Source organism: Pollicipes pollicipes, unplaced genomic scaffold (genome assembly GCF_011947565.3).
Source record: "Pollicipes pollicipes isolate AB1234 unplaced genomic scaffold, Ppol_2.1 Scaffold_5724;HRSCAF=6776_pilon_pilon_pilon, whole genome shotgun sequence".
Lineage (NCBI taxonomy): Eukaryota > Metazoa > Arthropoda > Thecostraca > Pollicipedomorpha > Pollicipedidae > Pollicipes > Pollicipes pollicipes.
The window spans coordinates 12,462,251-12,487,299 of record NW_023596746.1 but is presented as its reverse complement, the minus strand read 5'-3'; the positions used below and the strand labels follow the sequence as shown (position 1 = coordinate 12,487,299).

At 53.2% G+C, this 25,049-nt stretch overlaps 1 protein-coding gene across 1 annotated transcript; it reads left to right on the top strand.

Moving 5' to 3' along the window:
- Positions 1–2: 2 nt before the first annotated feature.
- Positions 3–20,313, top strand: LOC119102681 (uncharacterized). The gene is made up of 6 exons (XM_037226138.1): positions 3–54; positions 521–1,174; positions 1,481–1,634; positions 4,829–4,910; positions 18,026–18,202; positions 20,274–20,313. The coding sequence occupies exons 2-6, from the start codon at positions 542–544 to the stop codon at positions 20,311–20,313; spliced, it is 1,086 nt and encodes a 361-aa protein (XP_037082033.1). The 5' UTR covers positions 3–54; positions 521–541.
- Positions 20,314–25,049: the final 4,736 nt, after the last annotated feature.

Genomic DNA, 25,049 nt, shown 5'->3' with positions numbered 1-25,049 from the left:
GGTTTTATTGGCCTGTTCGGCACCTGCTGCGAGAACCACACCACGCTCTTCCTGGTATGTGCCAGACACTTAAGGTGGATGCCTAGTATGGGATCTAAATGTCAAGTAACAAGTTGAACTCTGGTTTGAAACAACGATAACCACACTCATACTTATCTCGTGGGACAGAGAGCATGAACTTAGAAAACAGCTCATGTTTTGTCCTGTTGTGTGCAGAGCCTATAACTCCTTGCTCCGTTCAGCACAACACGTTTTGTCAACATATCTATCGCTATATTTCCATACTGTTGATGTGAATGTCCCGGGTATTTTTCATCAGCACTTCCTCGTAGGAAGTCTTTCAGCCATTTCGTATTTTAACTCGCGGTGGATGTTGCGTTGTTAATGCCAGAGCCGTGCGTGTTTCGATGCCTCCGAGCGACGCCCAGTTGTGGTGCAAGGACGCATCGCTACATGGGGCAGGCGTTCTGTATGTGTAGCGGGCGGCATCGCCGCTTGGCTGACGTCCAGCTGTCGACAGTTCGTGCTGCTGGCCGGCGCCATGGCCCTGGTCGAGTTCGGCACGGCGGCGGCGCTCTTCCGGTCATACCAGCAGCTGACTGTCGTCACGCCCAACGTGCGACGCGTGATGAGAGGTCACGTGCCGCCCTCCACACAGCTCACGAGCGTCTCGCCGGAGGAAAAGGAGGCCTTCGGCAGGGCCATGGGCTGGTTGGACGAGATGGGCAGCCTGGACGCGGCAAGGATGGGGCCACACTATTTCTCTTGGGGCGATGAGATGCGCGCTATTTTCGACTCCGCCAAGAAGAAGACCCTGCACATCGCGTTCGGTGAAGTGGCGGGCCTGCTCCTCTCAAGCGACAACAGTGAATCCAGGAAGCCAGTGAACATGACACTGGGCTATGATCCACTGTGCAGTGCGGGCCGATCGGAGCTGCGACGCAGGAGTCTGACAGGTTACCTGGCCGACACGCTGCGAGGCCAGATCAGCTCAGCCGCCAAGGACTTCATGGACGACTGGAGTTCCCAGGACAAGTGGAGGGAGTTGGCTCCGAAACTTGATTACATATGGAACCTGCAGAATATGTCGCTGAGTGAAAAGACTTACGAGGTGGCTATCAATCAGGGCTGCCTCTACACGTTCAACATTCGCATCCTGCGGGAACTGAAAAAGGTACGATGTCCCTGATGTCACCCTAAAGCCCCTCTCCCGGGCATTTGCTTGACGCCGGGGTGAATGGCTCATTAAAGTGCACTTCGTTTCACTTCCTTGGTTTTCGTTCCTCCAACTTGTGCTGACTTGAAATGCATGCAAATGCCATCCATTAACATTTATAAACACGTATAGTTGTGATCGTCGCCAGGACGTTCGCTCGATTTTGGTCCCAAGAACATTTTAGCACCGCTGAACCCTCCGTTCATTAAACCCTGTTTAACCCATCTTGTTGAATCTTGTGGAACATGCTCTCGTATTTCACAGGTAGAGGAATTCAAGTCGCTGATCCTGACGAACGCGCTGATCACCTTCTTCGGGTTCGTTCTGCACGTGCTGGCATCCGCCGCCGCCCACCTCCTGGTCCGGGAGTTGCGAAATTTCTTCGAGTCGAGAGTTGCCCTACAGAGGGAGGCCGTGGGTGATGCAGTCACAGTGGTAACGAGCAACAACACGAGCAACAGCACCAACCAGCAGAGCAGCGGCCAGCAGCAGCAGCAGCAGCAGCAGCAGATGATGATGATGCCTATGATGTCTCAGCCCTGCTACCAGCAGCCCGGTCAGCAGCCCTACCAGCAACCATATCAGCAACCATATCAGCAGCCGAGTCAGCAGCCATATCAGCCAACAGTTCAGCAGCCGTATCAGCATCCAAATCAGCAACCAAATCAACAACCGTATCAGCAACCTAATCAACAACCGTATCAGCAACCCTGTCAGCAGCCATATCAGCAGCCATATCAGCAGCCGATTCAGCAGCCATATCAACACCCAAATGGGCAGCCAAATCAGCAACCATACCAACAGCCAAATCAGCAGACATATCAGCAACCTTACCAGCAGCCAAATCAGCAGCCGTACCAGCAGCCAAATCAGCAGTCTGTCCCGCAGCAGACCGCACCTCAGCCTCAGCAGATTATTGAGCCGGCCAGCTCTGCCCTTCCCGGACAGGAAATCCAACGCCCACAGCCGAATGCTCCGCAGCAGACGACGGAGCGGGACCAGCCGTCCCAAGGGCCACCAGCACGCGATCCAGCGCCAGTGATGGTAGCTGCCGCCCGGACCTCAACTGCAGCTCTGACTGGAGATCTGACTCCCACGCCGCGCTGTGAAGGCGGAGAAGAGAAGCGGTTTGCTCTCAATCCCTTCATGGAGCCTTCACCAGTCGGGACCGAGGGCATGCCGAGAGTCCGAACACCAGGTGCGTCGGTCGAACAGGTGCTGCCACCTATAGAGCTTTTGATGTACGAACACACGAGCCACGTTCGTAAACAGAGGAAGCGCTAGTGTGTTAGGATGTTCTCCGACCCCAGGGGCTTTTCCTCCTTGGTGTGAGCGACGATGCTGTAGTTTCCGCTGTTTTGCTCAGCCGCGTTGCCCCTCCTCCAGCCTGGGCCGCAGTTTCCTAAACGCTGGCTAGTTGATCCTCGTCATATCCGGCGGATGTTCCTGCTTTAGGCAGCGAATGGTTTTCGACAGCAGAGCTTCACTGCATTTCTCCAGGGTTTTTCAGCTGTGCATGTAGGCTTAAAGTTTCTTTAGTCTTCACTACAAAATCGCAATCTTAAAATGGCCCACCTTATGCTGCCACCATTGAACCTGAGCCTGCTGCCTGCAAATGGTCCGCCATATGCTGCCACCAGTGAACCTGGGCCTGGTGCCTGCAAATCGTATAATTATTTATCCATAACAAAAGGCAAAAGGGCAATTCCCCATGTTTTTGTGTGCAATGCATAACAAACAGTTTCCAGAATGCAGAATTTTGGAAGGGAGTATACGTATAACCACTTATTATACGCATTATAATAAGGGGTTAGTATCATCACGTATTATTTTGATGCGTATACTATCATTATTTTTGCACATTTTACGTATCGTTATTTTTATTATGTATTACGTACGTACGTATTATACGTATTGCATTTATAAGTATATTATTAGAGAGTATACATGTAACCGTACTCAAGTTTGAGCGTGGGTCCCCTGAACGCTAGAAAATGTGGTGCCCTCTCGTACGATTAAGAAAACTCAGTGACACGGACCCGAAACAAGGGCATACAACTCCGGTATAGCTGTCGTTCCTCCTAAGCCCTGTAAAGGGATTATGCCAAACCCAGGGGAAGAGATTCTCAAAGCTCGAATGGAAGCCAAGGCTTCACAGCCCCTGCGCAGAGGGATGTCTCAAATTCAGGCAAAGCAAGTCTCAAGCTTAAGCGGAGAAGCCCAGAGCCTAGGTGGGGAGCGGTGCCCCAGACTCCTAGAAAAATGGTGTCCCTAGCCTTAGTAGATAAGCACTCCAACGTTCTAGTAATGCCCATTCGTCCATGTCCATTGTCCGGTAGTCCCAAAGCCGAAGTAAGGTGCCTCCAAACCAATAGTGTATATGGAACCCAATGCCCAAGTTCCTGAGTTCAATAGATAGGGCCCAGTCCAGCAGAGAGGCACCATAAGCTCAAGCAAAGCCTGTCCGTAGCTGTATGAAGAGGACGGCTTAAGAGAGCAGGCGCCGACAGACATAGGTAGAGGGCTCCCAGGGCTCTGGTTGAGGTGTGCCCAAAGTCGGGTGAAGGGTTACCCCGGGTTCTGGCTGAGGTGTGCCCAAAGTCGGGTGAAGGGTTACCCCGGGCTCTGGCTGAGGTGTGCCTAAAGTCGGGTGAAGGGTTACCCCGGGCTCTGGCTGAGGTGGGCCTAAAGTCGGGTGAAGGGTTACCCCGGGCTCTGGCTGAGGTGTGCCTAAAGTCGGGTGAAGGGTTACCCCGGGCTCTGGCTGAGGTGTGCCCAAAGTCGGGTGAAGGGTTACCCCGGGCTCTGGCTGAGGTGTGCCTAAAGTCGGGTGAAGGGTTACCCCGGGCTCTGGCTGAGGTGTGCCTAAAGTCGGGTGAAGGGTTACCCCGGGTTCTGGCTGAGGTGTGCCCAAAGTCGGGTGAAGGGTTACCCCGGGCTCTGGCTGAGGTGTGCCTAAAGTCGGGTGAAGGGTTACCCCGAGCTCTGGCTGAGGTGTGCCCAAAGTCGGGTGAAGGGTTACCCCGGGCTCTGGTTGAGGTGGGCCTAAAGTCGGGTGAAAGGGCACTCCAAGCAGACCGCACAAGTACAGCACAGACCAAGTAGACAGCTAGGACCTGATGAGCCCTGTCTGCGTTCTCGGTAGCTGGGAAAGTCCAAAACTGAAATATTGGCAGTGTTCTACTGGGCTCATCCCGAACTAAATGCCGAGGCGCTTGAAATGAAAGGGCGAGGTCAAGTTTAAACGGCAGACTCGACATCAGAAGAAACAGACGTTTGCAAAGTTAGGGGGAGTGGTACTCCGGGTTCGAGTAGAGCGCACCTCTCAAGCGACACGAGCACTCCCAAGCACTCCACAAGCACTCCATAAGGCAGCCCAAGTTGGAGGGGTATCTCCCACCCAGGTAGCAGTGGCCTCCTCACCTTCAAGCCCAGCTGAGTGGCGCCGTAAACCTCGAACCAAATTACTTTTCGTTAAGGCCTTCATAATCTAGATTAACGTTAGCGCTTGAAATGAAAGGGCGAGGTCAGGTTTAACGACGGACTCAACATGAGAAAAAAATGGGCAGTGTGACCATTGCCACCACCGTGACCCTGCTTCGGCCGTTGCAGGGTACCCGGACCCGCCTCCGCCGTACCAGGCTCACGCTCCGACCGACGAGCGCCGTCCTGGCGCTCTGCTCTCCGGCGCCGGGTCGAGCCCAGCGCTGCACCAGCAGCACGCGCCGGGCAGCGTGCGGTTTGCCCCCAGCGCTGCTCAGCAGGAAGGGTCGACGCCAGAGCCAGCACCCGCTGACGGGCACGGCTGGGCCGCAGCAGACAAACCGGGCATGTTTTAGGGCGGCGTGGGTAGGTCGCAGAGCGGGGAATGCGGTCTGGTGTAGAACTTATCTCTGCGGTAGGCGATGTGATGGTCTGTGCACGGGCTGTGGGTTTGCCCAACATTCAGTACGTATGGCTACACTGCAGAGGTCTCACTGCAGTGATGCGACTTGGGTTGTTGCTTGTTCAATATTATTATCGCTTTTTCTCGTTAATATACGTTTGTAGCAAAATCTCGCGCTTTGAAATGAGATTGCTTTGTTGTTCACGATTCGAGAAAAAAATTCATTTAAGAAACAGAACTTCCACCTGCATACGCCAGAATCAGGGTGATAAGTCCCGTTTTGAAAAAAGTTAATTGTTCCTCCACTGGCCGGATAGGACAGACGATAAAAATTTGGTAGTAGAGGAGTGAGGGTAAGACCAGGGCAAAGACGAAAAACCAACAAGTTCGTGTGGATTAGAGAGAATGCTCAACATTTCGAGAAACTGATGCAATATCAGATGTGATGAAATAAGCTCACTTATAGCTATTTGTATACTTTTAAATGCAAACCACTCTACTAGTTGCTGTACTTCCACTTAAGTACATATGCTTCTTTATACGTCATCGTTTAATTGCGTCATAGAACATTCGTATGACGTCAGGGAGCCGCCAAGCTGGCTGCACAAAATTATCTCCCTATCGGACGGGCTGATTCACTTGTGGTACTTCAACTTCGTGCAAGGTGTCGTTGCAATGGATGCAGCGTTTCCAGAATCCAAATATCGTTGCCTGCACGTGTTTTGGTCGCTTCTCGTGGTGCTCTGACATATCAACCCGTCAGGTTGTTGTTCACTAAATAAACAGATATACATGTACTAATACTTGTGGTTCTAATGCTTGTGAAGTTTATGAAATGTTACTGGATCTATTGTTTTTTTATTGCATGTTGCTTGTTATCATGCATTTATCATCGAATACTGGCATTCACATGCTTAGTATAGGTGTTATTTTTTTCCAAAAACCTTACTTTCGTGATGACTAGTACTACTGTCCAACTTTCTGCATTATGTAAGACAGAACGTGATTTGTGTTTAAAACTTGCATTGAACGCATAACTTTGGTAAAGACCGAACTGAAGACCTTTGGTTCTAGAAATCGTGCCCACGCATGCCAGACGCGAATAATTCGACCATCATATATTTGTCTTGGCCTCAAACGCCGCATGACCAGTGAGGTGACAGTATTTGAGTGACATGTCAATAGCGCCATGCATCCCTGGGTGGCCTTGAAATATAATGCACCAAAAAGCCTGCACATCTCCGCGGGCGTGTAGCTCAGGAACTAGAGTCTGAAGGGGGACAGGGCTGTAAACTGTCCCGAATAACGCCAAAGATCGCTACCACAGTTCGAAACCCATACGAATGTGGGACACTCCGTTCAATATGCTACGGTAGGTCAGTCGCCTGGAGCGGTTGCAATCGAACTGATTCGCTATCATGGTACGAGCATGTTATTGTTGACATTAGTATGCGTAGACTTGCCTTCGATACGATCACCAATGCTTGGTAGCGTCGGTAAGCGCCAATCGTACATTAGTCGTGACAACCAATTACCCGGGCGCTCTGAGCGCACACCGCCGGTGTGATGGGCCTCCAATAGGGCTCTTGGTTGTCAGTTTCGGTGGGCCCCCGGGCCTCTCTTCTGGCCTCATTGCACACTACCCTTGGTCGAACCGGGGCCCCTCACCAACACAGAACCCCCTGTTAGGCACTGTGGGTCCGTGACAGGTACAGGGGCCCCGACTAGTTTTAATTACTGGCCCCGGCTTTGTTCGTGCTTGAAAATGAGCCCTGAAACACATCCTGATACTGAGCTTACTGTGCGGAGCTGGTGCTGTCTGACCGGCATTTAAGCCCTTATAGACTCAGGATGTCCCCGGTCAGCCGAAAGGGCCCTCTGGCTAGCATTAGAACGTCCGGCCCTGCGGGTTGGGCCCCTGGGTGCGAACTCCGGCTGGCCTTTCGGTCCTTAATCGTCGGTCGCGAGGAGCCCAAAAGGCCCCTCGAACATTAAGTGGATGGGGCACCTGCCCCCTGTGCCCCCCCCCCCCCGTGCCTGCGCCATTTCGGCTTAGATCACAATGCATGCCAGCAATAGGCGACGACATGCCCCCTAAGCCAGACGACCCTTGTTATCTGGATTAAGTGCGCTCGATTTGAAACCAGGCCCGTCAATGTGCAGACGCAAAGCAAGGCAGCTCTGGCTGCAAATGTAAAGCAGCTCTGGTTGCAAATGCAAAGCAGCTCTACCATGCAAAGCAGGTCTGGCTGCGTAAAATCATCGGTCATTTCAATCATTCCTCTGAGTTCTTTGCCCTGCCATAGGTAAAAAGCGCAGATACATCACTGATTCACCAGTCCGTGCCCAGGTATTTCTGAGATTATCTCCAACAAGCCAATCCTTTTCCGGCACTACCAGCTTCTGTGCACCCAACAGGCCGTGGAGCGCTGTCAGTGCTGACGCATGCCGTCATCTGTTGGGAGAAGGCCCAGGAATGTGTTTATGTCATCTGCGACCATATGATTTCATATGCTGGTTGTTCTTCGGAGAAGCGCAACTCCTAAGCTGTTGCTGCCATAACCGAATGGCTAGTTCTGAAACATATGACGCGGACTGAGGAATGCTGCATAAAAGAGGGGGTCTAGAGCTGCAAGTGCTCCGGTTTTGTGCATTTTGTGCATTGTGTTTGGGACAGCGCATACACCACATTTTTTTAACACGTTTTACCCACTAGATTTTGGGGCTTACGTTGAGCCCAGCTGAATATGTGACGATGCCAGCACACCAGTCCACCTTTCCTTCAGCCTCCTATATATCACAAGGCAATTTGAGATGAACATTTCCACATCGTATGAAGCTTCATCTGTTGCATTTACGGACCCCTGCATAAACCTCTTATAGCACCGCTGCATTTGCGAAAGCCATGCATAACACCCCTATGGCACTGTTACATTTACCGAACCCCTGCATAACCCTCTTACGACACTGTTACATTTACGGAGCCTCTGTGCAACCCTTCTCGGCACGGTTAAATCCACGGAACCCTGCATAACCCCCTATGGCAATGTTACATTTACGTACCCCTGCATAAGCCCCTTATAACACTGTTATATTTACGAAAGTCATACATAACGCCCCCATGGCACTTTTACATTTACCGAAGCCCTGCATAAACCCGTAATGGCACTGTTACATTTACGGCGCCTCTGCATAACCCTTCTTGGCACGGCTAAATTTACGGAACCCTGCATAACCCCTTGTGACAATGTTATATTTACGGAGCTACTGCATAGGCCCCTTATAGCACTGATACATTTATGAAAGCTATGCATTTACCCCTTATGGCACTGTTACATTTACGGAACCCCTGCACCATGCATACTCGTTCAAAAACATATGTGTCGAAATGGCCAAAATTGCGCGGGAAGCACGCCGATGCACGTTAAATGATGCCACACATCGCATGGTTTCATGAACGTTGGCATGCTAAGATGAAACGTATTATTTTCACGATACATACACGAGAATCTTTGGGCTCGCCTACGGAAGTGATGTGAATGCAAAATTCGCAAACAATCGCGAGGTCTTACAGAGACCAATCTGCTCTTTTCCCACGAGGCTCTATCACTATTATTACGAAAATACCATGGGGTCCCCTCAATCCCGTCCCTTATCACCTCGCGTTATGAAAATACGGCAGAACCGAGTGACAGTTGAGTCAAGGCTCAGTTGTGTTGATGTGATGACCGGGACGCCGAAAAAGTTATGCAATAAGTTAAAGAAGCTGTACTACACCAGGATGCCGAAGAAACAAACATTACAAAGGTCCCAAAGAAGAACAATACGAAATGAACAAACCAATGATGGGTGCCATGTTTGTCCAATACACAATGGGTACTACCTGAAGTGAACAAGAGCACACGCACACACACATGCGTACACACGCACGGGAGGAGTGTGCACGAATATACGACTGCCGGCCGTCCAGCTCACCTGGCCGGCTCATCCAGCGGGCGTACATACCTCTTGGTGGTAGCTAGGCATACCTCAGCATCTATTTAACGTAATGTTTGCAACACTTGGCCGTCGTTTTCGCCGTCTGGGTTCGTTGATAGCCTTCATGTGCATGATTGTTCGGACGCGAGTGAAGGTCTTCAGCGCAGCAGAAGGGATAAGGTGGGAAACCTGGCTTGTGGCGTCGCCAGGAAGTCGGCGGCCGCCTCTGACCTCCTGTTCAGCTGGTGCGACTCCGTAGCGCGATGCAGAACGCCGCCTCCATCCGGCGGAAATCCTCGCGGAAAGCTTCCGCCGGTGCCGGGAGCCGCCCGACTGCCCAGCCTGAGCCACGGAGGGCGCGCTGACCTTCCTCCAGTCTGTGAGGACAAGGATCGGATCGGTGCCTTGTGTGGCACGCAGGCTCGGACGAAGTCCTGGCGCTGTCCATGCCAGGCACGCCGGTGTCTGTGTCGGCTGCCCCAGACTTGGATGGTGTGTGTGTGGGGGGGGGGGGGGGGGAGCAGCCGCTGGTCGCTGGCCCAGTATTCTGACACACTTGGAGCAATGTCGCTGAATCTTCGCGACCGTGTCGATCGTCCAGGTCTGTGTCACCATGGTCATCCGCGGCTTGGAACTCGTCTCCGAGACTAGCTCCGAACAGACACGTCTCCTCGGCCATCTCAGCTCCCCGAACTGCTTTTCATTTGAAACACTCTCCAATGGTGCCGATAGTGAAGTGGTTGACACGTCTGCTTTTAACAGTACACACCTGAGAAACCAGAGGTACGGGGTTCGATTGCCGCAGCGCCCGCCGTTCCTGCCAGGCTGAGAGTCAGGCAACGTCATAAAGTCTCAGCAACTGAGCCCGTCGCAAAGCCCCAAGAACACACACACACACACACACACACACACACACACGCACGCACACATACACACACACACACACACACACACACACACACACACACACACACACACACACACACACACACACACACACACGCACACGCGCACGCGCACGCGCACGCGCACGCGCACGCGCACGCAGACGCAGACGCAGACACAGACACAGACACAGACACAGACACAGACACAGACACAGACACAGACACAGACACAGACACAGACACAGACACAGACACAGACACAGACACAGACACAGACACAGACACAGACACAGACACAGACACAGACACAGACACGGTCTCCGGCTTCGGCTTCGGCTCGGCTAGTAAGCCCACATAGCTGTCGCAGCCAAATAACAGGGCCGGCAGTCGCAGTGCAGGGTGGCCATAGTGTACTTGAGGTCGGGGCTAGAGATGGAGCCGCTCCTTTCCCGAGCCATGCCAAAGAAACTATTTAGTCGGTACTAATTTAGACATCGAGCCAGCATGTGGTTACGATCTCCGAACAGCAGGTAGGTGCCGGATCCCAACAGCGGGTAGGCGCCGTCTCCGAACAGCACGTAGGTGCCGCCTCCAAACATCAGGTAGGTGCCGGCTCCCAACAGCGGGTAGGTGCCGTGCTGTCTCCCAACAGGAGGTAGGCGCCGGCTCCCAACAGCAGGTAGGTACCGTCTCCGAACAGCACGTAGGTGCCGTTTTCAAACAGCAGGCAGGTGCCGGCTCCCAACAGCATGTAGGTGTTGTCACCCAGCAGCAGGTAGGTCCCGTCTCTTAAAAGAAAATAGGTACCGTCTTCCAGCAGCGCACGCACAAAGTTTGGCTATCATCCCTTACTTGATATCGTTCTCGATAAATAATGATGTATTATGGCATAGCATAGGATCAGCATATGATGACAGAAAAGACATGGAGCAGCTGCAAAAATTGAAGGTACAGAAGTTTGAAATTTCAGAGTAGAATATACTTTTACATAACAAGTCAGTCCATTTTGAGAGGCAAGTAAGGCCGCACCATGCAAACAGAGCACAGGTTGATAAATGGGCTATTTGCATGAATATAATCACCGAGGCACGCCTGGCATTTTCTGTTGATATTGTATTTTATGTATTTTTTTCTGACGGAAGCATATTATGTGATCGGGCAGCAAAATTGTGTTTGCATAACTAACACTCTGTTATTGTGCAGCTGGAAAAGTTCCTGTGAATGAAACTGTGATGTTATGCTTGCATATCTGAAACATTTGAATGGATATTAGAAAGAAGCCATCGAATGCCGATATTTGAGACGTTAATGGAGATATCGAGTTGCAATGCTGAAGTACGAACGGACGCTCAGCCTCAGAGATGGTACGCGCTGGTATACATCGACTAGCGACCTATTATGCAGTGGCAACCTACATGCAACAGGGTCTAACCTCTGCCAAACTTTTTAAAATAGAATCGTTACGTAAACGGGTGAGCGAGACGCGCGAGTAATACCTAGATGTAAAGCGAGCTTCGTGTAAATAGAACAATATCATAGCCGCCTTGGACCGGATCTCGTGCGCCTGCGACTGATTCGCGCGATCTCCAAGGCCTTTGTAGACACTAACGAAACTTCGTCGTGCCTGTAGCTCAGTTGCCCTGTACTGACATGACGTGGGTTTTTTTACTGCAATTTAGATGACATTGCAAATTAATGCCCGCATTTCAACCTACTTGGCATGCCAACAAATCCTAACGGTTCGTGCTAATGGGCTCACGACAGGTGTGCACCAAATAACCATTTGGTTTCCTTGTAGGTTCTGATGCTTAAGGAGCGTGGTTAAGGAGGAAACGAGGCTGCAGACCGTTCATAAAATTTGTGCATGCATCAGTATGCCCTGATTGATTGTTGACAACTAAATATAGCATCGAGGACAACTCAAAATAATTAGATTAAAAGCCTTCCATGGTGCTATGCGTAATGAAACAAAGTTGGCGTGCCATAAGCGGCGTTTTGCGCTGCGCGACGCGATATAATAGCCTCTTGGGGCCAGCGGCAAATGTCATCAGTCATTAAATTGACACGTGACATGAATTAGAGTTCGTATTATTCATTCATCTGTCTGTCAATTTGTTTTTGTTTCTCGATCGGCACTTCAAGCTTTTGAATCATTATTTGCTGAACTGTTCACCTTTGCCTTCTTAAGCATTTGCATTGCTTCATAGCTTCAATGGAATACACTGTCAGTCGAATGATTTTTAAGGATTGTGTGATCAGTCATTTATATAATCCATCGTTAGTGAGAAAAATGTAGCATCACGCATCTCTGCGCATTGAGAGCCCACAACAGTTATTCCTGCCATCTCATTTATCTGTAGCACTTTATTTGGTCGGCGGGACCAGCTAAAGTATACCAGAATATATACCATGGCATCAGTAGAAACTGGATCCAAATCATCAGCATGACTGCAAAAAGTGTGCGTTTTTATTCCCTCGAAGAACGCTGTTTGCGTCAGCACTAGTTTATGGTACTATCTACTGAACGGCGGAGCGGTGCGCAAAAGCTCACCGCGTGGTCACGCTGTCACATGGTATAGAGTAGACGACCTCCAAATCATATCCGTTTACGCCCTCTAATCACATTTGTTCCGCCGGATCACAACATGACCAAGTGACGCTTAGACACGCAAGTTCCGGCCGCAGATTCCGTAAAGCCCCGCCCTCAGATTTCTTAAAGCCCTCCTCGCACATACATCGAAGCCCCGCCCACAGATTCCGTAAAGCACCTCCCGCAGGTTTCTTAAAACCCTGCTCACAGATTCCTTAAGGCCCTGCCCGCGAATTCCTTCAGGTCACCCCCGCAGATTCTCTGCCACGTGCTCGGGTGGGGTTCCGACTGTCCCCCGGAATGTGTTTCCAGAGTGATTTCCAAACGGTGCGGCACAGCCTCTCCAAACAGTGCATAGCTGTAGACAACTGAATAGCGAATATTTTGGTGCAAGAAATAGATGCGCTTTGTAAGATCGCTGACCATGGCAGGACGTCATGCCATGGCAGCCGCCGAGGAACATTTCTGAGGAGTGTTCAACAAAGTGTGAGAGGAAGCCATACAGTTCTGAGATAGTTTATTAGGCAATAAATTCATTTAATTTAGAGTTCAGCTAATTCCATTAACCTAAGGTCAGGTATGAAGGTCACGCCGAGGTCAAAACTACACTGCGTTTTTACTGGAGAGCTTGGTTTATGGGGTAGTTTCTGGTGTTCACTTCGAATTTATCAATAACCAGGACCGCGGCAGACATGTCCCATGATTTTGTTAAAGGCCAGAGTAGCTCTCTGACCTAAAATGACCCGGATTAACATCCTGTTTTAGGAACATACCGCCTAGTTTAACCCCTAACGCTTGTCCGAATGACAAAATAGTGCACTTCGTAGGTATTTGGTCACCTTAGCCCAATTAAATTCAACCAAAGTCAATGAACTTAATTGGACGCCAATGACCTTTGGCTTAGAAAAGGCATATAGGTTCACGGCGTTTTTGACCTTATTTGACCCCAAGGTCATAATCTAGAGACCTCAAACATGGACACCAGCTAGTTTACGTCCAGGTCTACCCACTCTGTGCATTGCATGTCTAGCTTTCTTAGTTTACGAGGTCACAGAGGTCACATTGAAATCCCAGCCGAGTGAAGGGTAGTTCAATCGGCCACCGGGGCATGTGTTAAAAGCCAAGCCCGCGGAACCCTCCAAACCCCGCCCACAGATCCTTTAAAGCCCCGCACGCATTATCCTTAGAGCCTCTTCCACAGATTCTTCAAAGTCCCGTCCCCAGAACCAGAGTTCAGTTTGTATGGCACGAGTGGTTACTGGTTCCACGAGTGGTTACTGGTTCCAGATCACCCGGTGCCCAGTGTCAGATCCCCAAAGCCTCATCCCCCGACTGCGAGCCTCCTTGCAGATCTCCAAAGCTCTGTCCCAGATCCCCGAGGCACCATCCCTGATCCCGGAACACCGTCGCCAAAGCCCTGGACCTCTGTTCTCAGACTCATGGAGCATCTACTTCAGATACCTTGAGGTCTCGTTGGAAGAACCCTCGGAGCTCGTTCCCATGTCCCCGAGGCCCCAACGCGCTGCCCGAGATCGCCGGATCACCGTCTTCGAGCCCGCACTTACGTCTCCCGTCGCCCCGACCTCCGGGACCCCAGACCTCCACCAACTAGACCTCCAGGCTCAGTTCCGGATCCCCCGAGCACCAGCTTGAGATCCATGGCCACTGCCCCAGATTTTCGAGTCCCCGTCCCCTGATCCTCAGGGCTCTCTCCACAGGTATCAGGAACCAGGTCCCCAGACCCCTAAAAGCCATCTCCAGATCCTCGAAGCCCGTTCCACAAAGCCTGGAGCCAGGTACTGAGATACACAGAGTCCGCCCCTACATTCCAGGAACCTGTTCAATAGATCTCCAGAGGCAGGCCCCAGATCCACAGGGCGCATATACAGATCCACAAGCCCGTTAGACAGATCCCCAAAACAGGTCCCCAAATCCCTAGAGCCCGTCTGCAGATCTCGGAATTCGGTCCGCAGATCCCGGACGCAGGTTCCAGATCTCTGGCGCCCTGTCCTAGATCCCCGGGTTTCCGCCCCCCCCCCCCCCCCCGATCCTTAGAATTCGGCTCACGATCCCCAAAGACAGGTACACAGATTCCCAGCACCCGTCTCGGGATGACCGTGGCCCATTCCACAAATTCCCAGATTCCGATGCCTGGTTCCCTGATCCCCAGATCCCTGATATGGGCTCCCAGATATTTATCCCCAGATCAAGGAGCCTGGATCCTCATAGTCGGGGACCTGATTCCAGATCGCCGTCCCCATATCCAATTGCCTGTTTCCTAGATCCCAGATCCTGGTTCCCAGATCCCCATCTCCTGATCCCTGAGCCTGGTTTCCAGGTCTCCCTCTGTAGATCCCAGAGCCTGGTTCCCAGATCCCCATCTCCTGATCCCTGAGCCTGGTTTCCAGGTCTCCCTCTGTAGATCCCGGAGCCTAGTTCCCAGATCTCGGGCGTCCGCCGCCGCGTCCTCTGAGCAGGCCATTTGAAACTGAATAGGCTCGCCGGCGGCGTCCCGCGGCCGCGGATTGGACCCGGCCGTGCGAGTGGCGGTTACCGGTTCGCCTCAGCAGGCCCGGGCCAGGTGCGCAGGTCGCACGTGCGCGCCCTCAGGAATGCGACAGCCAGCTGGCGCCGGCGTTTAAACCGACGGCCAACGCCTTGCGTGGCGCGGATGCGACAATGAACGGTGATTCGTTATTGGGGAGGAAGATAAGGTTACGGGTGGCATTGGGAACGGTTCGTCACGGATAGCCGCGCGTGTTTACCTAACCGGCGTGGGGGGGGGGGGGGAGGAAATGCCCGAGGTTTACCCGGGCGGCCCGGACTGTGAGCATGTTTCTCCATTTGCAAGATCGGCGCACGGGCAGCTTCGTGACTAACTCCACTCCGCCTACTCAACTCCGCGCCACCGCATTTCCACCGCACTCCGCCCTTTGATGTACGGCCAGGCTGGTGGTGGGCACTCGAGTTAGGTGTGCAGCGTTTATGGAAAGGTTTGGGTTGTTTGGATTAGGGCCCTTTCGGCTGGTCATGTCCATTTTAGGGCTGTGGGATGAGGGGGATTGTTAGATCAATGTCACATGTCAATGCCAGATTCTTGTAGAGTTTGAAGATGCATTTGAAAATAAGAAATCCATGCCTTACAGCTTGTGGAAACATCTCGTTCTTAAAAGCAATGTAGCGTTTGCCTGAAGTTGCCGTGTTTTCGGTTGGCTTCAGCAGTGCCTGACGGTTAAACCTATCGAACGAGGTGACTGGAGGGAACAGACAGAGTGCAGGCTGCTGTCCAGACTCTGATCATGAAGTGACATTAGTAACACTACTTATATTAATTGCATTGGCTATGTTAACCCAAACGTATCATTTTGTTTCCCTACTCCCGCGCCGCCCTTGTGTTCTCTTGCTGCCGAGGACATTCCCTCCTCTGGCGGCCTCGTTCCTCCCGTGTTGTTTGTACTGCTTTTGAATGCTTTGTATGGCTAACTGGCGTTAGAGAGCTTGCCAACGGGAGCTTGTTGCACGACCCTAAACACACCACCTAAAAACATTTGTTCAGCTCATAGAATAATTGTACTTCCGGGCTCCTTGCCCGATATGACTGCGGAAGGTTTTATGAGTTCATCGCCACGACACGGGCGCCCCGTGCCAGGTCGTCTGGTCCTGAGTTGAGTCCGGATGTAGATGTTGACTTAAAATTTCTGTAAGCCGGCTTATGGTGCCCGGCGAGAATGTTATACCTTACTTTACCCGGCTTATGTTATCCGGGGCAGAACTACGGGGACGGGTTCCACGTGTTTGGCCAAAAATGCTACCGTTACCCCTTCGTTTTACGGGGCCGTATGGAATGTGACGTGTGGGGACCTCTGTCCACACCGCTGACGAGGTGCCAGGCATCATTAGATGAATGGGGCAACGCGAGACATCTGAGTTTTAGAGAACCCTAGATTAAATAGATTGGAAGCTTATCGAAGTGGCGTAGGTACCTTCTGGCCTCGCCATGCACCGCGCAGGTCGCATTCGAAACCGCCGAGTTGGCAACGCAGTGTTCCACTAATGAACGCCAAGCAGCGCTGCGTAGCTCAGTTACGGAAAACACAGCATTGTCTCAGAAAGAACTTGTTGTTTTGTGTGTGCTATTGCAAGCCATGCCGCAATCAGGACACCTTGAATTACAATTAGGCTGACAGATTCAGTTCGCAACCAGTTGGCAGTTCGCCATACCGGAATGGAGCCGAATTATCGACGGAGGAAACCAAAAATGATCAGCGATCACTATCAGTGCGCATTCACTCACGTTGCCACTCCATCATTATCACTCTTGGCGGGCGGTGTGCCACGTCGGCGAGATGCGAACCGCTTGACTGCTGGCATGACGACCATTTGGTAAAAAGTATTATGGGTTTCTGTGTCTGGAGTCTGCGGCAATCGCCAAATCTCTAAATGGCTTAAACACGCTGGGGCCTAGATCCGTTTCGTACGCCCCTCGTTTCGCCAAACCACTCAGTCATCGCTCAGCATATCCACGCGTCGCGTCGGGCGGTTACCATGGCAACAACCGCCGCGGCAGCTGTGTCAACAGGGCGCCCGGTGGCGGGCGAACTCAAACGGCACGGATTCACGAGCCAGCAAACGAGCACCAATAAACTCGGCGTCTAATAGCTGGTGAACGACCCCCACTTTACATCACAGCCCGGTCGTCGCAAGCTCTCGTGCTCTGATTGGACCTCTGAGAGCACACACCGCCCAGCATAAGGGAGATCGCGGAGGCGCCCGTGGCACGCGTTCCCAGGCTTCCGCGTCGCCGGGCGTTCGCGTAGCAGGGGTCGGGGACGGGGACGGGACACAAAGCCCGCTGCCTGCCCGGGTGTTGTCGGGCCTCCATTGGGCAGTCAAAGGGAGATGAATGGGAGCGTTGAAGCCATACGCCACCGGCTTTGGGTGGCGGCAGTTGGACGCGTGGCACGCGCCGGCGCGGTCGCAGGCTCCGCCGCTAAACGGAGGACACGCCCGCCTCGGCCACCACTGCGGCACGTGGACTGCGCTGTGCACACCGGCAGCTGCAGCGGGCCGACGCAACGGCGGCCGTTTGTACAGCTAATCTGTGACCAGACCAATCGATAGTCGGCGCGGTCCAGCGATCCTGGGCGTGCCGCGCGTCGGAACGAGGAGGGTGGACAGTGCGACTCTGTCGGCCGGGGCGAGACGCGCCAGCGAGTGACCGCTGCGCTCCCGGCGCTCTACCGGTGCATCACAGCCGTCTCGGTAGAGGTGAGGCACAGCAAGAGTCGTCGCAGGAAGCCCCGCCCTCAAAGGACTTTCCCTGGCGAGGGCTCGCCGCTCGACTCGGGCCCCTCTTGACTGGCGATGCGGTTCAGCCGGGCCGAACCGGGCAGGCGCCCAGTGCGCAGCCGTGCGCTGGTCGCGCGGCGCGCGGCCGACCTCAAGACGACGGCTCGCTCGCCGGGCAGGCTGCGCTCCCAGCGGCTGAGCGCGCGGCTGCTGCTGTGGCGGGGCGTGCTGACGCGCTCCCAGCTGCGCGACCTGGGCTCTTCGCCCGGCTTGTCGTCGGCGCGGCCGCTGCGCCAGCGGCCGGAGCCGGAAGCCGCTCCAGCTTCCGGCGGCGGCCTGCTCTCCCAGGGCGCTCGGTCACGGCCGCCGCCCGACAGCGGCCAGGCCGGGCACGCAGGGGCCACCCCGGCGTCCGGGGGCCCGGCGCCGACTGAGGCGCAGCGAGCGACGGCACCGGACGGGTCCGAGTCAGGCTCTGTCGGGGAGCCTGCGACGTCAGGACCAGACCGTTCGCCGCCAGATGGGGACATGCTGGCTCTTACCCCAAGCCGCCAAGCTGAAAGGCTTGTAAGCTCAGCATTGCATCACTTAGCGCCAGGAGAAGAAGCTATTGCACCACTGCCGGATTGCCCGATCTTAGCGGAAAAGACAGTGATATCAGTACCGAAAAAGGCAGCCCATCCCTCGAGCGAGGCGTCACGGAAGAGCGCGCCGCCCAAGCCGCCGAGGCCTAGCAAGTCAGCGCCCTGTCTGCTACTGCGGTCTTCTCGGGGCCGAGGTCCGTCTCCGGCGCCGCTCGCCGACCAGGAAAACGCCAAGGTAAGAAGCCGCCGACTTCCGGTTCGCACGCAACAGTAATTGGCGGCGCCGCCGTGCGGCTGCCACGGCTCTGACCGGCGTCGAAGGCCGGTCAGAGCTGGGCCGGGCCGGCGTCCCTAGAGGCCAACCCGGCCGGTATCCCAGCACATGGGGCCAGGCTGGCAGGGCACCAGCCCGGGCCTGATGCTCTGCAGCGCGCACAACCTGGGGTAGTTCTGCACATCTCGGTTGTTCGGTGAGACCCCCCGATCACGTGGCTGCCATCGGAAGCATTTCTGGGATTTTCAAGCTCTTTGGTGGCGGCGGGTGGTGCGCGCATAAGGGTGCCGCGTTCGGCTGGACAGAAGACGATTTTTATAGGTCACTCATCGTTCTTGAGCCTTGTGAAATGTGGAGCACGTTAACCGAAGGCTGCTGCTCCTTGTTTTTCCGCGCACGCGACCGAGGCCATCAAGGCAATTAGCCGGACCTAAAGAGTGCGCCGATCGGACATGGTTTCCGTGCTACCATTAGCATGCTGGCTGGTAGGTGATTTGCGTGAACAGGTACGGTTCATCTTCGCCACAAACTGAAGCAGATCGACATGCATATAATTAATCATCTCCGAGAGGCAACTGCAACGCCACGCACACCCACCCACCCACCCACCCACCCACACCCACCCACACACGCACGCACTTAGGCACGCACGTACAAATATATATATATATATATATATATATATATATATATATATATATATATATATGCGTGTGTGTGTGTGTGTGTGTGTGTGTGTGTGTCGAATAACACAGACGTGGTCGAAGCACGTACCTGCCAGAGAAGGGCTCCATCCGCTAAGTGGCCGCCATTGCGGTGTTTCCGCCTCGTGCCTGACCTCAGCGTAGGCCACGCTGGGGCGTGCTGTGGAGGCGGCGTCCAGCCGGTACCGCGCGGAAGCCGGGCTCGCCGACCCTGGGCCGCTGAAGCACACCAGCGGCACAAAATAGCACTGACGGCCGGCGCCATCGGCTAGGGCACGGTATCATCCAGCCTGATCATTCATTCAGGCGAGGATCCAGGTGCGTTATGGCATGCGCCCGCGCCGGCCGCCATCGAACGCCTGCCTTGCTTCCGTTGGCGTTCTCACACGCATGTGACTGTGCCGTGTGTCGGTTGACACGCGCTATCGGTCATTGCTTTTCCTGGTTCATGGTACACTGCGGGCGCAATTAACACCAAGCAGCTGATGCTGCCATATTCATTCCATCCCAGTCCAGCTCACATCACTATCACAATCCCGTCCCGCCCCCGCCACGCGGTGACAGCCAAGATGCGGTGTCGGTGTCTGCCGTGGTCCTACCAAACTCTCCACGGCCAAGGTCGGCTCTCAGGCGTGCTTCGTCTTGCTCCTGCCGGACTCGCCGGACTCGAGGTGCTCGCCCCACCCGCCATCCCCTGCTTCCGTGCTGTCCCTCGCCCGTCAGGCGGGTGCGGGGGCGGCGGCGCGGTGGGCGTTGCCACTTGCGCTCGTAGGCGAAACGCCAGGGTGAGCCCAGGCGGTGCGGGCGTCGGTCGGTGGCGCCAGCGACGCTGGCCGGTCTGTCCGTCGCCGCGCCTTGCGGGCAGCCGGCGAACGGCGCCGCTACTTCAGCCGGCGTTCTGCTGAGGCGGCAGCGCGGCTGCGGCGGCGCTGCTGAGGCAGCGACGGCGGCGGGGCAGCAACGGCTGCCTCAGCATGGGCAGCAGACGGCGGCACCCGGGGTGCACGCGGACCGGCCAGCTGAAGGAGCGTCGCTTGGCGCCACGGAGGGCCGCCGGGGCTCGGGGTCCGGCCCACAGACCGCCGGCGGGGCCTCGCCGCGTCGACGCAGCCCAATCAGGCCCAGAGGCTGAGCTCTTCCGCTGGCCGCTGCAGGCTACACCAGCCGGCGCAGGCCAAGGAGGGGCCACGCCATCTTCCCGGTCAGGTTCCAAACGGCAAGCTTGTACTTTGTGAGGAAGACGCCGCTGCAGCCCCTGACCTTGAGTAGCGTTTATAGTTTAAGTCACAGCCTGATCATTCATTCAGCAGGCTTTTGTTGCTATTTGAACAAACGTCAGCGAGCTGGCCACGGTGATTGTTTTCTGTACCCGGTATTTGTGACGGCACCTTTTTGACTAAACAATATGATAATATTTTTGAGGTTTTGCTTTACTGATCAACGTGGGAACATAACTTGCGGCACCTGAGCTACTGACCATGTTAGGGAGATATCCGTAAATCATTGGTGGTGTTGATAAGCGATAACTCAAAGACTTCGAACAACTTGTTAACCTCGAACTGAATCATGCACAGTCTGAGACCATTTTGCACTTGGCCCTTGTTGTTGGAGATTTTCAAACAAATAGGCTCGTTTGGAATGAACTGGATTCCCCGGGTACATTGCAACGAGTTCTAACCACGTCAGACGAGAAGCGAATTTTGCACGGTTTCGCACCCTTCACGTGGGGCGCTGCCTATCCCTGCTAACACGCTCTCAGTGCATGTGCGAGCGGCGCTGAGCACGTCCACCACTGGCCAATGATCTCACTGAACACTGGCCAATGATCCTGCTGTTATCCGGCCCCTGACTCGTCGTTCGCGCCGTAGCCCACGGCACTTCAGGGTTACGTCGGTCGGTGAGACCACACTTCAGAGCTTCACTGGCCGGTGAGATCACACTTCAGAGCTACGCCGGCGGGTGAGATCACACTTCAGAGCTACACCGGCGGGTGAGATCACACTCCAGAGCTACACCGGCGGGTGAGATCACACTCCAGAGCTACACCGGCGGGTGAGATCACACTCCAGAGCTACACCGGCGGGTGAGATCACACTCCAGAGCTACACCGGCGGGTGAGATCACACTCCAGAGCTACACCGGCGGGTGAGATCACACTCCAGAGCTACACCGGCGGGTGAGATCACACTCCAGAGCTACACCGGCGGGTGAAATCGCGCTTCAAAGCCTCACCGGCCGATAAGACCGCACTTGAGAGCTACGCTACGCCGGCCGGTGAGACCGCACTTGAGAGCTACGCCGGCCGGTGAGACCGCACTTCAGCGCTACGCCGGCCAGGGAGGGGGAAGCGGGGGGGGGGGGGGGGACCATCGCGATGCAAACGACCTTGAGCCTGTTGGAAGGCCACAGGGTGGAGCCCGCCTCTGAGGCGGCCGACATACGGGCTCAGCACGAAACTCGAGTCGGAAGAACAGCTACACGTGCCAATTTGATTCCAAAAGGAGTCATTCGGCATAAACAGAGGGCCATCGCGTGCGATATTTCCATCCGATAGCTCCGCAAAAATGGCGTCTTGGCTGGTTTCCTGTACACAAGTAAATGGTTTCCATTTTGTGGTACATACCAACCTACACCATGTTGGCGATCATCAAAACCAGCCCCATGCATGCGGAAATGAAAACAGGTGAACGCGAGGCTCAGGGAAACTTGGACATAGCACGACTGTGGTCATGGGAAAGGGCGGGAAGCACTTGCAGATACTTACGAATGTGGGACTGTGGGCAGCGGCACTCTGCCAATAATCAAATTGATAATTCTTCTAGGAGTTACTTCGCTGCAGCTGATATACCACTCTATTGGCGCACTTCCTCATTGTTTCTTTTTCACCATCTGAATTTTAAGCTGACCGCACCACCCCATATGGAGCCTCTAACCAAGGCTCTAACGTCTTCTAAAGCCGCGCCATGCTTGTGTTTGATTTCGTTTGTAGTCGGAATCGGCTTACTCTGGAATCAGCCACATGCTCGCTGAGTTGGGGTAATTAGGTGGTAAAATAAGAGGAGTAAAATTAATCATTCTTTGAACTTTTTGGGAGTCTAAACTGGACTCGCCAACCAAAAAGTCTGTGAGCTGGGGTGAGCTAAATATGTCTGATACAAGCATCTACGAACCTCATACACCGTGCCATTTCGCCAGCTGCCCTCATCCGATCTGGCTCCATCTAAATGGGTTCCAGAATTGAGCTACACATCTCTTTGAAGCGGAATCAGAGTCGGCCCAACATTGTGCTGTGGTGCTCGACGTCAGAGTCGGAATCAAACCCTGCCCGGTGGATCGGAGTTGAAATGAATTGAAATGAAGCGAGAGCAAGCACAGATCGGGGAAGGGCTTACTCGTGAGCAGGTGACAGTTATTTATAATGTTCTAATCAATAGATGGTTATAAATACCCTGCAGAGGTATCAGTTATTACCTGGATTGCCTCCCACTATTGTGGCATTATATTTGTGCTAAGTTATATATAAATTTTGAAAGCAGATCATTCTTTATGCATATTTGTTAGAAATCACAGCAAACTCAGCATTGACGACCTTTTTTGATGTTTTCCCAATAAGTTTGTGACGGTTTTGCTTCTTCTCGATGCTCGTTTAAAATGGCACCAAACCTCATGATAAAGCATTATGTGTTGCCATATTGCATGGCCTGGTATGAGTTATATTCCCAACGTTTCATCCTTCATTGAACATTTCCTAGAGTGGCAGTTTTAGACAGAGTCGATATAATCGGGCGTTTGTAAAATTAAAATTATTTCGTGACTATCCTATCATGGATCTCATGTCTGTATACGATGCATCAGTTTTTTTGCAATATCGGTATAGCGCAAACATACTACATGCATATCACAACCCAGACATAAGCTTTTACACATTACATATACTCATTGTCAGATAGCAACATTCACGTGTGACACGCAAAGTATTCAATGCCCTTGCGCGCGCTCTCCTCTCATATATATATATATATATATATATATATATATATATATATATATATATATATGTATGTATGTATGTGCGTATGTATGTATGGAGGAATGGGAACAAAAAACGTACTAATATTCGAGATTTCTTCATTTCTAGTCCCGTACAACGTACTAAATGGGCTAAGCACAATGCGCGCATGCGGTCAGTCTGTGCCAGAAATTATCTTACTAGCGGGGCTTCGTCAACGACCTGTAGATCCAGGTTATGAATGGTGTTCACTTACACAAATGGCCTAAGCCAGGTTGCGTCAGTTCTGTCGGAGCGCTGTGATGTGCCGTGCAGCTGTGCCCTTGGCACGCGCCTGCTGGACTGAGCCCCTGCAACTTTCAGTAGTTCGTGCTGCATGTCGCTGCGGTTAGGCTCAAAATCTCCAGTTTCTGGCAAGCGTGCGTCACAATGGTTCTCATGAAAAATTATCCGTTCAGGCTACACAACCCCGCCCCCACCCCACAAATCCTCCCGTCCCTCCCCAGCCTCACTGTTTTGAACAGCTGTCATGAATGAGGACTTTCTCTTAAAAATATTCCAACGCAACCCTTGATGATGCGTTATAATTGTAAGTGCGTCCTGTCTCGCAGTCCCTGTCAAGTGTGACCAATAATGGTAAGTATGTAAAACTGATGCAGCTATGATTCATTCAAGGCCAAGTCAAGACAAAATGCAAGACAAAGTATCAAATAACGGTGCAATTTGCAACAGATCATTGGCATGTTCAATTTTCTAGCATCCTATATTTTCTGGCATTGCGTATTCCGACTTGCATATTTGGTGTTCTTGTGCGACACTTCAAAAAGCGACGGTACAGAGGCGGCTTTCCAATTTTGCTGAGGACCTGCAGAACCTGTAGATTCGAACAGGCGCATTGTGTCGACAGAATTATTCAAACCGGCCACGAAAGAGTCGAGTTTACCCAAACGGTGACGGGATTATGGCTGGCTTTCCCAGTCCTGTCCACGGCTGAGGTGGAAAGTTAATCCCTGTTTTTGTCTTCTGTGCGATACCCACCATGTTATTGTCTTCTGTCGGATGCTCTGGCGGTTTGATGTGGCCGAAGCCGAGCCTTCCCACAGCAGCCGTCCTTCGCTGGGGACGGGCTCCTCGGTCACAAGCAAGGCCAGACGAAGCTGCGCTGTCGGGGCAAACGATACAACCTCTGCAATGATATGGAAAGGCAGATCATAGCTGTGTGAGCGGTATAGCACAGTGCTGGGCGCGCTGCTGCTGACAGCCAGGTCGCCAGTGTGACACCGACTGTTGCCGCTGTTTTTTGGTGCCCCGTTGCCGTTCACGTGGGAGGGCGGCGACATCATTGGCCAAGCGTGTGCACGGTCAGAAGTCGCAGAGCACTGCTAGGCTAGGTTCGGGTTTGATACATGCTGGCCCCCGTTGAGGTGCTTTGACCAATCATCTGCATTTGATGTGCCTGGTAGGTCTGTATGAAATGATATTAATGGTCATGTTTACGTTGGTTCCTTTTCACCGCCTGGGTTAATCCGAATATTGTAAGCCGTTCGATTATGACTTGCTTTCGGTTCCAGATGGAATGTCATCGCGTACCATATCTTTGTGATCTTAACCCCATCGGTCGGGACCGATAGC

What these genes read in the sequence shown, in the direction of transcription:
- LOC119102681 (XM_037226138.1), top strand. Translation starts at nt 542, where the DNA reads ATGGCCCTGGTCGAGTTCGGCACGGCGGCGGCGCTCTTCCGGTCATAC. An exon ending in CCTACAGAGGGAGGCCGTGG is followed by an intron (nt 1,635 to 4,828) that starts GTGATGCAGTCA and finishes CGGCCGTTGCAG; the next exon opens with GGTACCCGGACCCGCCTCCG. An exon ending in CTGCTCTCCCAGGGCGCTCG is followed by an intron (nt 18,203 to 20,273) that starts GTCACGGCCGCC and finishes CCTTGCGGGCAG; the next exon opens with CCGGCGAACGGCGCCGCTAC.